Genomic DNA, 14,424 nt, shown 5'->3' with positions numbered 1-14,424 from the left:
TGGTAGGGTGTGGGTGGGGGCTGTGACGGTAGCGGGTCGGCGGCGGTGGTGGTGATGACAGGCGATGGTGGCGGCGGCGGCAATTGTGTCAGTGGTGGTGATGGCGGCGGCAGTGGTGGTGGTGGTGGTGGTGCTAGTGATGGGTTAGTGGTGGTGGTGGTGGTGGTGGTGATGATGGTGATGGTAGGTCGGTGATTGTGGTGGTGGTGTTGGGTGGGTGGGGGTGCGAGTGTGTGTTTGTGTGTGTGTGTGTTTTTGTGGGGGTAGGCGTGGGTTTGTGTGTGTGTGGGTGTGTGTGTCTGTGAGGGTGGGGGTGGGGGTAGGTGTGGGTTTGTATGTGTGTGGGTCTGTGTGTGTTTGTGAGGGTGGTGGTGGGGGTAGGTGTAGGTTTGTGTGTGTGTGGGTGGGTATGTGTGTGTGTGTGGGTGCGTTGGTGGGTATGTATATGTGTGTGTGTTTGTGGGTAGGTGTATGTATGTGTGGGTATGTATGTGTGTGTGTGTGTTTGTGGGTGAGTGTGTGTAGGTGTGGGTATGTATGTGTGTGCGTTTGTGGGTTGGTGTGTGTGTGTGTGTCCGCGCGCGCACGCGGGTGTGGGTGTGTGTGTGTGTGGGGGGGGGGGGGGGTGGGTATGTATGTATGTGTGTGGGTGTGGGTGGGGGTGTTAAAGTGGGGGTAGGTAGAGGTGGATGGGGTGAGAGTGGGTGTGTGTTTATATTTTACAAAAATTTTGAAATTAGAAAAATATGGAAAACAATAATTATCAGTTTTTCAAAAATTTCCAACTTCTTTGTAATTTTAGAAAACGGAAAATTTTCATTTTCCGTGAAAAATTTAGAAAAATAAACGAACTAAACGCGTATTCAAAATTCTCATTTTTCTTGAAATTTGTTTCCTGAAAACGGCCTATTTTTCCGCAACTAAACGCATCCTAAGGCTGCGTTTAGTTACAGAAAAACAATTTTTATTTTCTCTTTTCGATTTTCGTTTTTCGCTTTTCATTTTTCATTGAAAAATTTAGAAAAGACGTTTAGTTAAACTTATTCATTTTTCATTTTTAGTTTTAGAAAATTAGAAAACGTGGTTAGATGTGTATTTTTCTATCAGTTTTCATTTTTAGAAAACGGCAGCAGTGGTAGGGTACAGTAGGTGGGGGCGGTGACGGTAGCGGGTCGGCGGCGGCGGTGGTGATGACAGGCGATGGTGGTGGCGGCAGCAATTATGTCAATGGTGGTGATGGCGGCGGCAGCGGGGGTGGTGGTGCTAGTGACGGGTTATTGGTGGTGGTGGTGGTGATGGTGATGGTAGGTCGGTGATTGTGGTGGTGGTGTTGGGTGGGTGGGGGTGCGAGTGTGTGTTTGTGTGTGTGTGTGTGTTTTTGTGGGGGTAGGCGTGGGTTTGTGTGTGTGTGTCTGTGAGGGTGGGGGTGGGGGTAGGTGTGGGTTTGTATGTGTGTGGGTCTGTGTGTGTCTGTGAGGGTGGGGGTAGGTGTAGGTTTGTGTGTGGGTGGGTGGGTATGTGTGTGAGTGTATTTGTGTGTGTGTGTGTGGGTGCGTTGGTGGGTATGTATGTGTGTGTGTGTGTGTGTTTGTGGGTGGGTGTATGTATGTGTGGGTATGTATGTGTGTGTGTGTTTGTGGGTGAGTATGTGTGGGTGTGGGTATGTATGTGTATGTGTTTGTGGGTTGGTGTGTGTGTGTGTGTGCGTGCGCACGCGGGTGTGGGTGTGTGGGGGTGGGTGGGTATGTATGTGTGTGTGTGTGTGTGAGTGGGGGTGTTAAAGTGGGGGTAGGTAGAGGTGGATGGGGTGAGAGTGGGTGTGTGTTTATATTTTACAAAAATTTTGAAATTAGAAAAATATGGAAAACAATAATTATCAGTTTTTCAAAAATTTCCAACTTCTTTGTAATTTTAGAAAACGGAAAATTTTCATTTTCCGTGAAAAATTTAGAAAAATAAACGAACTAAACGCGTTTTCAAAATTCTCATTTTTCTTGGAAAATTTTTCCTGAAAACGGCCTATTTTTCCGTAACTAAACGCATCCTAAGGCTGCGTTTAGTTACGGAAAAACAATTTTTATTTTCCGTTTTTTGTTTTCCCTTTTCGATTTTCGTTTTTCGCTTTTCATTTTTCATTGAAAAATTTAGAAAAGACGTTTAGTTAAACTTATTCATTTTTCATTTTCAGTTTTAGAAAATTAGAAAACGTGTTTAGATGTGTATTTTTCTATCGGTTTTCATTTTTAGAAAACGGCAGCAGTGGTAGGGTACAGTAGGTGGGGGTGGTGACGGTAGCGGGTCGGCGACGACGGTGGTGATGACAGGCGATGGTGGCGGCGGCAGCAATTGTGTCAATGGTGGTTATGGCGGCGACAACGGGGGTGGTGGTGCTAGTGACGGGTTATTGGTGGTGGTGGTGGTGATGGTGATGGTAGGTCGGTGATTGTGGTGGTGGTGTTGGGTGGGTGGGGGTGCGAGTGTGTGTTTGTGTGTGTGTGTGTGTGGGGGGGGGGGGTAGGTGTGCGTTTGTGTGTGTGTGGGTGTGGGTGTGTGTCTGTGAGGGTGGGGTGGGGGTAGGTGTGGGTTTGTGTGTGTGTGGGGGGGGATGTGTTTGTGGGGGTGTGGGTGGGTATGTGTGTAAGTGTGTTTGTGTGTGTGTGTGTGTGGGGGGGGGGGGGGTTGCGTTGGTGGGTATGTATGTGTGTGTGCGAGTCAGTGTGTGTGTGTTTGTGGGTTGGTGTGTGTTTGTGTGTGCGGCTGGGTGTGTGTGTGTGGGTGTGTGTGTGTGTTTGTGGGTTGGTGTGTGTTTGTGTGTGCGGGTGGGTGTGTGTGGGGGTGGGTATGTATGTGTGTGTGTGTGTGGGGGGGGGGGGGGGGTTGTTAAGGTGAGGGTAGGTAGAGGTAAATGGGATGAGAGTGGGTGTGTGCTTATATTTTAGAAAAATTTTGGAATTAGAAAAATATAGAAAACAATGATTATCGGTTTTCCAAAATTTTCCAACTTCTTTGTAATTTTAGAAAACGGAAAATTTTCATAATCCGGAAAAATTTAGAAAAATAGACGAACTAAACGTGTTTTCAAAATTCTCATTTTTTTGGAAATTTTTTCCGGAAAATGGTCTATTTTTCTGCAACTAAACGCACTCTAAATGTTCTTAAGGATATTAGATAATGGAACGTTATGATAACGGAGTTTATAAATTGGAATTAAGGTTGTCATTGTTTAGATACAATTAATAATATAAATTTATAATTAAATAATAACAAATATTCACTAAATGTAATAAATAAATATATATTTTTCAACAATAAATATATAATATTTAAATGGATTGATTTGTCGAAAAAAAAAATTAAAATTTCAATCCAAATAATCAATTTAATTAGATCGATTAAACGGAATGATCCATTTAATTTAAGTGATTTGAAACTCTATTAATCTTTATAATACCTATACAAATAATGGCAATTGAAGTTTTAGATTAATCTTAAACCTAAAATAGTATATTAACTAGATTATAGCCCGCGTTAAACGCGGGAAGCGCATAAAAAAAACATATAATCGTTTATAGATATTGTATAATGAGTATAAAAAAATATATGGTTATTGTTATTATTGAAATGTGTAGAAAATACATTAAAAACGATAAATATATATAATCATTGAAAGATCTCTTTGTAGACATCATTTTTTATTTTATTAGTTGAACGACTTTCCTCGTTTCATATAGTTATGATATTTATATATTTATAAGCATTTTAATTAGACGTTCCTTGCATAATAATGTTACCTAATGTAAACATATATTGACAACAAATATACCGTTTTTTCTATTGCATTAAATATTGACAACTACTTCATTTATTCAAATAAAGTTATGTAATATAATTTATAAAATGTTAAATGTTATATAGATTTAATTTTAGTATATCATCAATGGAGATTCTTTTATAAATCATGATTGGTTTATTTTAAATTGATTATAAATATAAATGCTAGCTTTTATGTTTGTTCTTATTTATTTAGTGTTCGCAAGAACTTTGCATTAGTTTTGGCGCAACTTTGAATAATTTTAGTATATCATCAATGTAATTTGATACATCTGTCAATTATATGAAATATCAAATAATGACATTTCATTACTATTGTGATAATTTAGTTTATATATTGTATTTTCACTAATCTTAACGGTCTTATTTTTTCTAATAACCGTAACGCTTTTACTAAATGTACTTATTACAAATCTCCTAATATCTTATAATTTTTATCTTACTTTATAATTTTTTATAACTATGTTATTTTCAAGATTGATTGCTTTAATAGTGTTTTTTTCGGTATATTCAATTTTATATTTCATTGTACAACATCATCGTTTGTATGTATTCCGAAATTTCACTTTAAAAATGTTTAATGTTTACATCTTGATATTAATTTTTTTAATAAACTCATGTAATAATTATGGAATATATAATCTCATTTTAATTAACATTCACTTCCTTTATTATATCAAATTCCTCATTAAACGGATATACTTTTGGAAAATAATAATTATAATAAGGCAGCATTATCTAAGACGTAAACGTTTGATATACTTTTGGAAAAAAAAAATCAGGATCATTAAAAAAAAATTATATAAAGAAAATACAAATTTAAACTGTCGAAAATTTATTTTGGAGGGAGTTGTATTTTGTAAGGTATAATAATATTACAAAATTTGAAATATCTATATTTGTTGTGTAAATTCATAAATTTTATTGTTACTATACAAAGATAAAAAAGTAGGTTGATATGATATACAAAAACATAATAATTTCAATGATATTTTAAAATCATGCCAAAATTAACCGGATTCTTATGACATAAAAATTAAAAAAAAAATCATAATCATCTCTAATATATAAAAGTAATATTTTCGAAATTAATGTCAGTTCCAAAGGTAGTTAATTTTTGTTTTGTTAAAGGTACCTAATATCTTTTCATGTTTATTTGAAAAGTTTCAGAAAAGTAGTTAACTGATTTCATGTAATTTGTGATAAAGAAAATCGAAATATATGAATACATACATTTGATATAGGAACAAAAAATAATCGAAAAAAAATATAAAAAGCGAAAGAAGGTACTGACCTTCTAGCGCACAAGAGTGAATGTTTATAATAGAGAATGATGATGGAAGTTATAAGCAATATTAACGATGTTGTAGGAGAAGGTTTGAAGAAAAGAAACGATTGAAAATAAATGTGAGTCTCGGATTCAATGATGAATCGTATATGTATGTGATAATTTGAATATAATTTTTCGGTATTAATGATTTCCTAATAAAAAAAGATTTTATATTAATGGTTACTAATATAAACGGCTTTTAAAATCTTCTTAACTGAAAATTCAAGATGTAAAATATGGAAAAATTTCATTGGAATTAAATACATTCAATTTCAATGAATGTAAGTTATTAATTGATGATTGGAAAGCATTTATTGGAATTAAATACATTCCATATGGGGAAGATGATGTCAGCAATTTGATCTAAGGGTGAAAAAAATAAGATTGAAATACAATCAATGGTCCAGATTATTTAAGATGACGTCATAAGGTTTCTCTTTTAGTAGATAGGAAAAAAAAACTTGCATTTATTTATCACTTTCCTTGGATCTATCTATAATCACTAGTTAAAGTTGAAGTCAATTAAATTCCATTCAAACACTGGCTTATATATCCAGTTTGGGGAAGAAAAATGGAAGTTTACATCAAATCTGCAATTGTCAAGTTGAAGCAACAGTTTATATGTTTTTATTTGCAGTTAAGAAAGAGATTGGGGAGGCAATAGGCATTGAAACTTGAGGGGAAAAAAAACGACTCCGCCATCCGTGGGACTCGAACCCACGACCACGTGGTTAAAAGCCACGCGCTCTACCAACTGAGCTAGAACGGCATCTTGAAACGGTAGTTTAGAAATTTTATAAGTCATCATTAATCTTTTTTAAAACATAAAAATAAAATTGTTTTATGCACCGCCATCCGTGGGACTCGAACCCACGACCACGTGGTTAAAAGCCACGCGCTCTACCAACTGAGCTAGAACGGCTTTTATTTATGTGGTTTAGAAAGTATTTTAATTTTCTTTACCTCGTATAAATATTTAACTTTCTTTTCAATCAAGTTTATATTTTACTCATTAAAAAAAAAAAAAAAAAACTATTTTACATTTTAAAGAAACTAATATGATGTTTATAAGATGGATATATTGAAGTAACGCAGCTTCATTATTTGATTTAGAAGAAACGAATGTGAGGTTAATAAAGTGAAGATGGAATGAACATGAAATATAGTACAAACAAACATAGTTACGGTGGCAATTCATTTAACCGATTATGACAAATTTTACACCTTTTTTTGTTCAGGGTTATCTAAAATCTTCAAAGCGATTGGGGAAAAAGCTAAAAGTGTTTTTCAACAGAAAATCAAACATATTCGTATAGATATTAGACAACAATGTATTTATAAGTAATCTTTATATATGAAATAACAATTGTATTATGTTGTAGTAAGAGTCGATAATTTATTCAGGATCATGTAGTCTAAATAACCTATTAAATTTCGTATTATAAATGAATAAATGATCAATTGTAATACTGATAAGACAAAATTGCAAATTTGGTCCCTATGGTATGTCAAAACTAGCATGTTTGGTCCAAAATGGGTTTGGCTTGCAAAGATGGTCCAATAGTTTCTATTTGTTGCGAGTTTAGTCCAATGGCTTAACAGCCGTTACCAAGCTCCCGTTAATTTACCCATGCCCCTCTCACTTAAGGGTATTTTAGTCCATTCATCCCTGTAACCGTTCCCGCTAAAGCTCAATAAAAACAGTTCGTCTCCTCCTCAATAAAATAGACCGTCATTCTTTACCAAGATCAATAAAAGCCCTAGACACAAAATCAGTTCTGTTAGTTAAGCTGCGATTTGTAGAGATTATCGGTGGATGAACATACCAATGTGGCACGTAAGGTTGTTAAACACACCCTTCAACCCCAAGGTTGTTTATGGAACGTAATTTGCCCTTTTTCATCTTTTGATTTCTTGATTTTTTTAAGTAAGTCCAACTGAGGTGTTTTTTTTCTTGTTTTGAAGATGGACACCCAACATTGTTTACCATTAAGTTGTACCATGGAGGTGAGTTCACCAAGTACCCTGATGTCCGTTACATTGATGGAACTGTAAACTATGTTGACATGGTAGACATAGATGAGTTTTTAGTTCATGAGCTCGATGCAATCATGAAGGGTTTTAGATATGGGGTTCCTCCTGTTATATACTACCATTTTCTTATGCCTGGTGGAGACTTCCACTTTGGTCTTCGCCCTTTAGGAAATGATCAAGATGTTGCAAACTTTTCTCAATATGTCAGTGAGAACAAAGTGATGAAGGTATACACAGAACATGGTGAAACAAGACTACTCACCTATTTCTTGAATCCTAAGCCTGTTACCAAGGTTACTCTTGTACAATTAGATGAACCACATGAGGATGTGCAACAGATTGATGAAGCTCCTGATGACCAATCAAAGGAAACACCTGTGATGACTACACCTACTGATAATTTAGTTGATGTGGTGCCCACTCAAGCAAACCAACCTGAAATCCAAGTCAATGAAATAGTTCAAGTCGCATCCTTATCACATGGATATAATAGGAGAAGGGGTATGAGCAAGGATGGAGTGATGGCATCTTGCAGTAAGAAAATATACTTTGATGATATTTGTGAGACTGAGCAGATAGCCAAAGACTTTGTTGAGGTAGCTACTGATTTTGATATTGGACTCTACCAACAAATACTACAAAGCAATGTTGATGGAGTCAATGGCACTGACATGCATGATGTCAATGAACCTCAGATGGATGAAGAAAACCAATCTCAAATGGATGAAGAAAACCAAGCTCGGATGGATGAAGAAAACCAACCTCAGATGAATGACTTTTGGGATTTTGACTATCAAACTGATGCTTTTGTCCAAGATGGAAGTGAAAACCAACCTCAATCTAACATGGATAGTAGTGGAAAAGAAAATGTAAGTGAGGTTGAAAGTAAAGAAAGAAGTGAAACAGAGCAGGAAGATGATAGTGATGATAGTGATTATTGGGTGGATGAAGATAATGTAATTGAAGATGTTGAAGCTGATATGAGGGATTTTAACACGAGCATTGATACAGAAGTAGAGTTCTTAGATAAAAGGGCTAGGAATCCTAGACAACATGAGAGTGATGAAGAAGCAGATGAGTTAGATGTCATTGACAATGATGCTTTTCATTCCATGGATGAGGATTCTAATCAGGACAGGAAGAGAAGAGCAGTTTTGAAACAACTAAGTAAGGAAAAAAGTTGTTCTTTAGGTGAGGTTCATAAGTGTCATTTTAAAATAGGTCAAAAGTATAACAGTAAGCAGGAGTTGAAAGAGAAAATCAAAATGCATGCATTGGAAACAAAAAAGAATATTGCATTTAAAAAAAATGACAAATCCAGATTGAGGGCCATATGTAATGGAGTTGTGGCATTTACTAATGATGGAGTTGGTGGACCTACCCAAACTGAAAAAAGTAAAGGGAAAATTAAAGGGAAAAGTAAAGAAAAGGACAAACAAGGTGGGACAAGTCAGGAAAAAGCAAATTCTTCTTGTCCTTGGATGTTACATGCTTTGAGGTTTACAGATGCAAGTAGCTAGTACATTAAAACATATGAAGACAAACACACTTGTATGAATACAAGGAAGGTGAGAGTTGCAACAACGAAGTTTATGTCCAAACAAATCATGGATCAGGTAGAATCCAACCCTACTATCCCGGTTAAAGCTCTCCAAGAACAATTACAGAAGAAGTATGGAGTGGGTTTCTCAATCCATAAAGTTTTTAGAGCTAAAGCATATGCAAAAAAGATTGTAGTGGGTGATTACAAAAAACAGTATGAAGTTTTGAGAGACTATATCCTTGAGTTGCAGTCAACCAATCCTGATACCACAGTCAAATTAGAACTTGGAGATGTTTCAGAATCTAATTTGGTGAATTGCACTTCAAGATGTTTCAAAAGAATCTATGTTTGTCTAGGGGGGATGAAGAAGGGATTCAAAGCTTGTTTAAGAGATTTCTTGGGGCTAGATGGGGCTCATATGAAAGGCCCTTATCCAGGCCTGATCTTAAATGCAGTTGGATTAGATTCCAACAATGGCATATACCCACTTGCATATGCCATTGTAGAGATTGAAAACTGTGAATCTTGGAAGTGGTTCCTTGAATGTCTTGGTGATGACTTGGATCTACATGCTATGTCTAATTTCACTTTTGTTAGTGACAGACAAAAGGTAATGGTTGTTTATTTATTAGTTTTAATGTTTATTTGTTAATCATGTCTAATTTGTTGCCAGGGTTTGCTACAAGCAGTTAGTCAACTGTTCCCATGTGCTAAGCATAGGTTCTGTCTCAGACATATACATGAGAACATGAAAAAACAATGGAGAACTAAGGAATATAAAGATCACCTTTGGGATTGTGCCACAGCTACAACAGTGACAGAGTTTAACCATTTCATGCACCAATTCAGTTTATATGACAAATCAGCATATGAATGGTTGAAGTCAATACCACCACAACATTGGGCAAAAAGCCATTTCACAGGTAAGCTATTATGACCCTTTTACCCTTTTACCATTTTACCCTTCACATAACATTATGACACTTTTACCCTTTTCTATACAGGGAGAGCAACCACAGACATGTTGTTAAACAACCTTTGTGAGGTGTTTAATGGCAAGCTAGTTGATGGGAGAGACAAACCAATTATTAGCTGCTTGGAGTTTATTAGGGAATATATGATGAAGAGGATATGCAATGTCCTCAAGGTGCAACAAAAGTGTGTAGGCCCACTCACCCCAATAGCAACAAAGATCATGGAGAAGAATGAAGCAGCTGCTACTCAGTACATTGCAGAATGGTGTGGTGATGAAAAATACCAAGTCAAAGGCCCATGGAATGATCAACATGTTGTTGATATGCATGAAAGGGTATGCATCTGCAGGAAATGGGAATTAATAGGTATCCCTTGCAGACATATGATTTCTGTGTTGTATAACAAAGCAGATCATGGTGAGGGTGTACACGAGCTCCATACTTATGTCCACAAGGTGCACTGGCTACAAACTTGGAAAACTGCATATGGGTACAAGGTGGAACTAATTAAAGGTCGGGCACTGTGGCCTAGAAGTGAGTGTCCAATGCAGATCACACCTCCCCTACATCGTAATCAACCTGGGAGATCCAAGAGGAAGAGAAGGCAATCCATGGAGGAGAAAAGTCAAAGCAAGAGTCAAAGTCAGAGTCAAAGGTCAGATGTGGGTCCTAGTGAGATTCATGGTCATGGTCCACATGGTAGTGGGAAACTAACAAGAAAGTTTGTTAGTGTGGCTTGTAGTAAGTGTGGAAACAAAGGGCACAACTCCAGGACATGCAAAGGTCAGGGAGGGACTTGATGGTCTATGTTGGTTTTGTCTTTTGGTTTGACTGTATTGAACAACTTTGGTTTGATTCCTAGATGGAGGATGTCTTTTGTTGCAATAACTTTGTTTTCAATTAACTTATGACATGTATTTTGAAGATGGTAATAAGTATTATGTCTTTAGTATGCTTTTGTGTTAACTACATATGGATGCATTATATGTTATCTTTAGAAGGTTATGTATGAACAATAGAACAAATCCATAATTGGTCAATAGATACCAAATTTTCATTAACCATTACTTTGCATTACAACAATGTTCCACATTAGCAAAAAAGCATTAAAAACCAGACACATATACCCCTATCCTATTACAAAAGATAACCACAATCAACCCGTGGACTTACAACAAGAACACCAACACAACAACAAAAAAAATCCAACTATAGACTAGGTAATACTTCAACATAGTTGCTTGTTCTTTGATCTTCTCCATTGCTTTTTCATGCTTGCTTGCTTGTTCTTTGATATCATCCATTGCTTTTCGTAGCTTATTGATTGTCCTAAGCAGCCCTGGTATTATAACTTTGGAACGAGCACACATGGGTTCATCATACCACCCAATAAACCCACATGATGAACTCTTGAAAAAAAAAAGAAGAAAGAAACATTAGATCATCAGGGAGCAGTCTTCAAAATAAAGTTTAACACACTTACCGGGTCAGGACATCCCCAAAATCGGCACCCTGGGTTGTTATCTGTCCACGATGTCCGAACTATCGCCCACTTTCTGCAGAAGCACATCACCATTGTCGATGGAGAAGATGAAATCATAGGGGGGTGATTGATGGAGAAGATGAAATCAGAGAGGGAGTGATAGTTAGGGCTTGTTGTTGGAGACGAGAATAGAGACGTTGTAGTCTCTTTATGGACTAAATAATAAAGGGGCTAGATGAATGGACTAAAATACCCTTAAGTGAGAGGGGCATGGGTAAATTAACGGGAGCTTGGTAACGGTTGTTAAGCCATTGGACTAAACTCGCAACAAATAGAAACTATTGGACCATCTTTGCAAGCCAAACCCATTTTGGACCAAACATGCTAGTTTTGACATACCACAGGGACCAAATTTGCAATTTTGTCTACTGATAATGTAAGAAAAAAATGACACATTGTTTTTATTCTAGTTTCAAAATGACAAAATTGCAAGAATGGTCCCTGTGGTTAGATTGAAATTGCCACTTTGGGCCAAACAAGTTTGGACTAGCACTTATGGTCCAAAGGTTTTAATTTTCTTACCACTTCGGTTCAATTTACTTTAAATTTTTTTGTAATGACGATTTTGCCCTTAGATTTTGTTTTTTTCATTTTTTTTAATTTATTTAAATACTTTTATAATTAAAAAAAATATGTATCTCTCCCTCTCTCTCTCTCTCTCTTTCTCTCTGTCTCTCTCTATCTCTCTCTTTCCTTTCCTCCCTCCCTCCTCTCTCTCTCTCTCTCTCTCTCTCTCTCTCTCCCTTGTAAACACAAAATGATTTAGGGCTTTTATGTAAAAAGGGATCTCGTAAGATACTGATTGTGTTTAAGTGGTCGAACTTAATGAAATTAGGGCTCATATGCCCCCGTTTTTCTCTGATTGTCAAACGGAAGGAAGTCGAACACGAAGGAATCGACATAGATAAAATCAAAAACGTTGGCAGAATTGAGCATAAGGCTTCGTCGGTCGAATTGCAGGTCGAGATTGTCTCCGGGGTCGACTAGACCGAAGCGACAAAGGTGTGAAGAAGCAGCAAAGTTTCGCTCATTCCTATTCGACTGTAAGGTGCGAAGGAGGAAGGGAGGGAAAGTGGGCGTCGAGAGAGGGGGAAAAGGTCTTTGGTCCTTAGTTGGGCTGAGACGAAGAAACTGGATCGAAGGAAGGAAGTGGCTCGATGGTGGTAATCTATAACAAATAATGAGCAGTCGATCTTTGGCGATGGTTACTCGGTCACTAGGAGGGGGAGGCATCTCCGGTTCGAGTATAGATTGTTAGGTGATTGGAGTTCAAACGCATAAGGTATCTCCATTTTTTCGTTTTGAAAGAATCCGATTAAGGGAAAAGGTCTCCAGCTAGTCGTTGAGGTTGGAAACGAGGCATCAGCTCCGGCTGTTTGCCTTCATTTTTTTTTTATAGAAATCAATGGATGATTAGATTGGGTGTTTGAGTTTATTATTTGACATGGAAGAGCTTGAAGCACCAAATTCATATCAATACAATACAAAATTTTCCGGGAAAAACAAATGTAGCATGATATATGGGTGTTGACCGGTGGATGACAGTTGAGAGTACAGACAAATATCTTTATTTAAGATTGATAATTTATTTATGAAATAAGATTATATGTTTTTATTAATTTATATAAGAAAATAGAATTATATTATTTATGCAACAAAATTAAATTTTGTTAATATATAAAACTAACTGAATATATGTTATTAACGATAAGTAATGATTTTTTTATAATAGCATCTTATGTTAGTTTTTTGGGCAAATGTCATATTAGCCCATCAAACTTTTCGATCACTAAACTTTTTTTTTTTTGCACATTAAGGGAATGAAGTTGAATGTGACCGGTTGAAATGGTCATTTAACCCCTTATAAGAGGTTTCAATGTTAAGTTGTACTAAAAGTTGTGAGGTGGATGCCTAGTCACTATTGTTTGGTTTTTCTTAATTATTTTTAGTTGTTATAATTTATGTGTTATTGTTATGATAATAATATAAATAAACAAAATTATAAAAAAAGAAAACTTAAACCAAATCATAAGCAACCCATCTCCATCCACAACCAACTACCATCGTTTTCTACTTCGCATCCCTCAATCAAAAGAAATCATCCTTACATCTTGCAACATCTCATCTCATCCCTACATACCACACCACATCACCATCACCGGTCGCTGAAATTCGAAGATCCCAACTCCATCTGCCTTCCAATTCCAATCCACCCTTCAACTTACTAGACCTTTATTATGTTCTTGTCACCATCAGCGCCTACAAGAATCCTATCCATACACATTTTCAGAAAAGAAAGGAGCAAGTACTTGCAAAAATCATCAATCATATAACAATTACATCAATAAAAACACTTCATAAGTCAAGTAAATAGGCATAAAACCAAAACTTTTCACCGATCTGCATTCAAACAAAATCCATATACAGTACGAACCAAAATATGGATATGAACCAAAATGTGGATGCTATGAAACGAAATGGAGTTTGATTTGGGCGTAATTTGGGGGTGTTGGTGGTGGGTAATGAGAAGAATGGTGATAAGCTGGGACTTGGGGTTAATCGACGAATGCTCTAGGTGCTGTTCAACATCAGATTCGATTACTTCTACATTTTTTCGATTTTGATAGTTTGGGGTTTTCATCTTCATCAGATAGTGGCTCCGGAGCAGAATCTGAGCAATGCTAATTTCGGCCTATCCAGTAGCTCCGACAACAAACACTGTATTCGGATCCTTAAGTTTACCAAACAAAGAACCCGAAGATGATGGATTATTCACAACTGGAATCAACGATTTCATATCAGAAACCTTCTCGAAGTCGAAATTGAACCGAAATCGATTCTCGGTTTCACCTTCTCCGGCAGAAGATACATCGGATTTCTTCGCACATACGATTAATTTCCTAGGGTTTTTGAGTGAGCGAGACTGGTGCGAGGTTTAGTGGCAAGGAGAAATGAGTTAGAGGTGAGAGTCGTAATGGGTTTTAGCCATAAGAACATCCTATGTGCTCATGCAACCCTAATGCTTGGATCTAGGTTTCTCTATTGTGCATGCAATTCATCCAAGACTTTAAACCCTAGTTCTAGCATACAATTAATCATATTAACATGTGAAAGGGTTTTTAGATCTTACCTTGATTGTTATGTAGCAATAACAATCTCAAATCCTCCT

The 14,424-nt window shown here is 36.6% G+C and overlaps 1 protein-coding gene and 2 non-coding genes across 3 annotated transcripts; 1 reads left to right on the top strand and 2 right to left on the bottom strand.

Moving 5' to 3' along the window:
* Window positions 1-5,857: 5,857 nt before the first annotated feature.
* Window positions 5,858-5,930, bottom strand: TRNAK-UUU (transfer RNA lysine (anticodon UUU)). The gene has a single exon. It is a non-coding gene; the product is annotated as a tRNA-Lys (tRNA).
* An 80-nt stretch (window positions 5,931-6,010) lies between these two features.
* Window positions 6,011-6,083, bottom strand: TRNAK-UUU (transfer RNA lysine (anticodon UUU)). Its single transcript has one exon. It is a non-coding gene; the product is annotated as a tRNA-Lys (tRNA).
* A 2,719-nt stretch (window positions 6,084-8,802) lies between these two features.
* LOC145090011 (protein FAR1-RELATED SEQUENCE 12-like) lies at window positions 8,803-10,512 on the top strand. Its single transcript, XM_079028371.1, has 3 exons — window positions 8,803-9,348; window positions 9,412-9,661; window positions 9,743-10,512. Exons 1-3 carry the CDS (start codon window positions 8,803-8,805, stop codon window positions 10,510-10,512), a joined length of 1,566 nt encoding a protein of 521 aa, XP_078884497.1.
* Window positions 10,513-14,424: the final 3,912 nt, after the last annotated feature.

This window comes from Lactuca serriola, chromosome 2, assembly GCF_051521515.1.
Source record: "Lactuca serriola cultivar US96UC23 chromosome 2, Lser_US96UC23_V15, whole genome shotgun sequence".
NCBI classification, from domain to species: domain Eukaryota; kingdom Viridiplantae; phylum Streptophyta; class Magnoliopsida; order Asterales; family Asteraceae; genus Lactuca; species Lactuca serriola.
This window is presented reverse-complemented; position numbering and strand designations above follow the sequence as displayed.

What these genes read in the sequence shown, in the direction of transcription:
- LOC145090011 (XM_079028371.1), top strand. Translation starts at nt 8,803, where the DNA reads ATGGATCAGGTAGAATCCAACCCTACTATCCCGGTTAAAGCTCTCCAA. An exon ending in TTGTTAGTGACAGACAAAAG is followed by an intron (nt 9,349 to 9,411) that starts GTAATGGTTGTT and finishes ATTTGTTGCCAG; the next exon opens with GGTTTGCTACAAGCAGTTAG. An exon ending in GGCAAAAAGCCATTTCACAG is followed by an intron (nt 9,662 to 9,742) that starts GTAAGCTATTAT and finishes TTTTCTATACAG; the next exon opens with GGAGAGCAACCACAGACATG.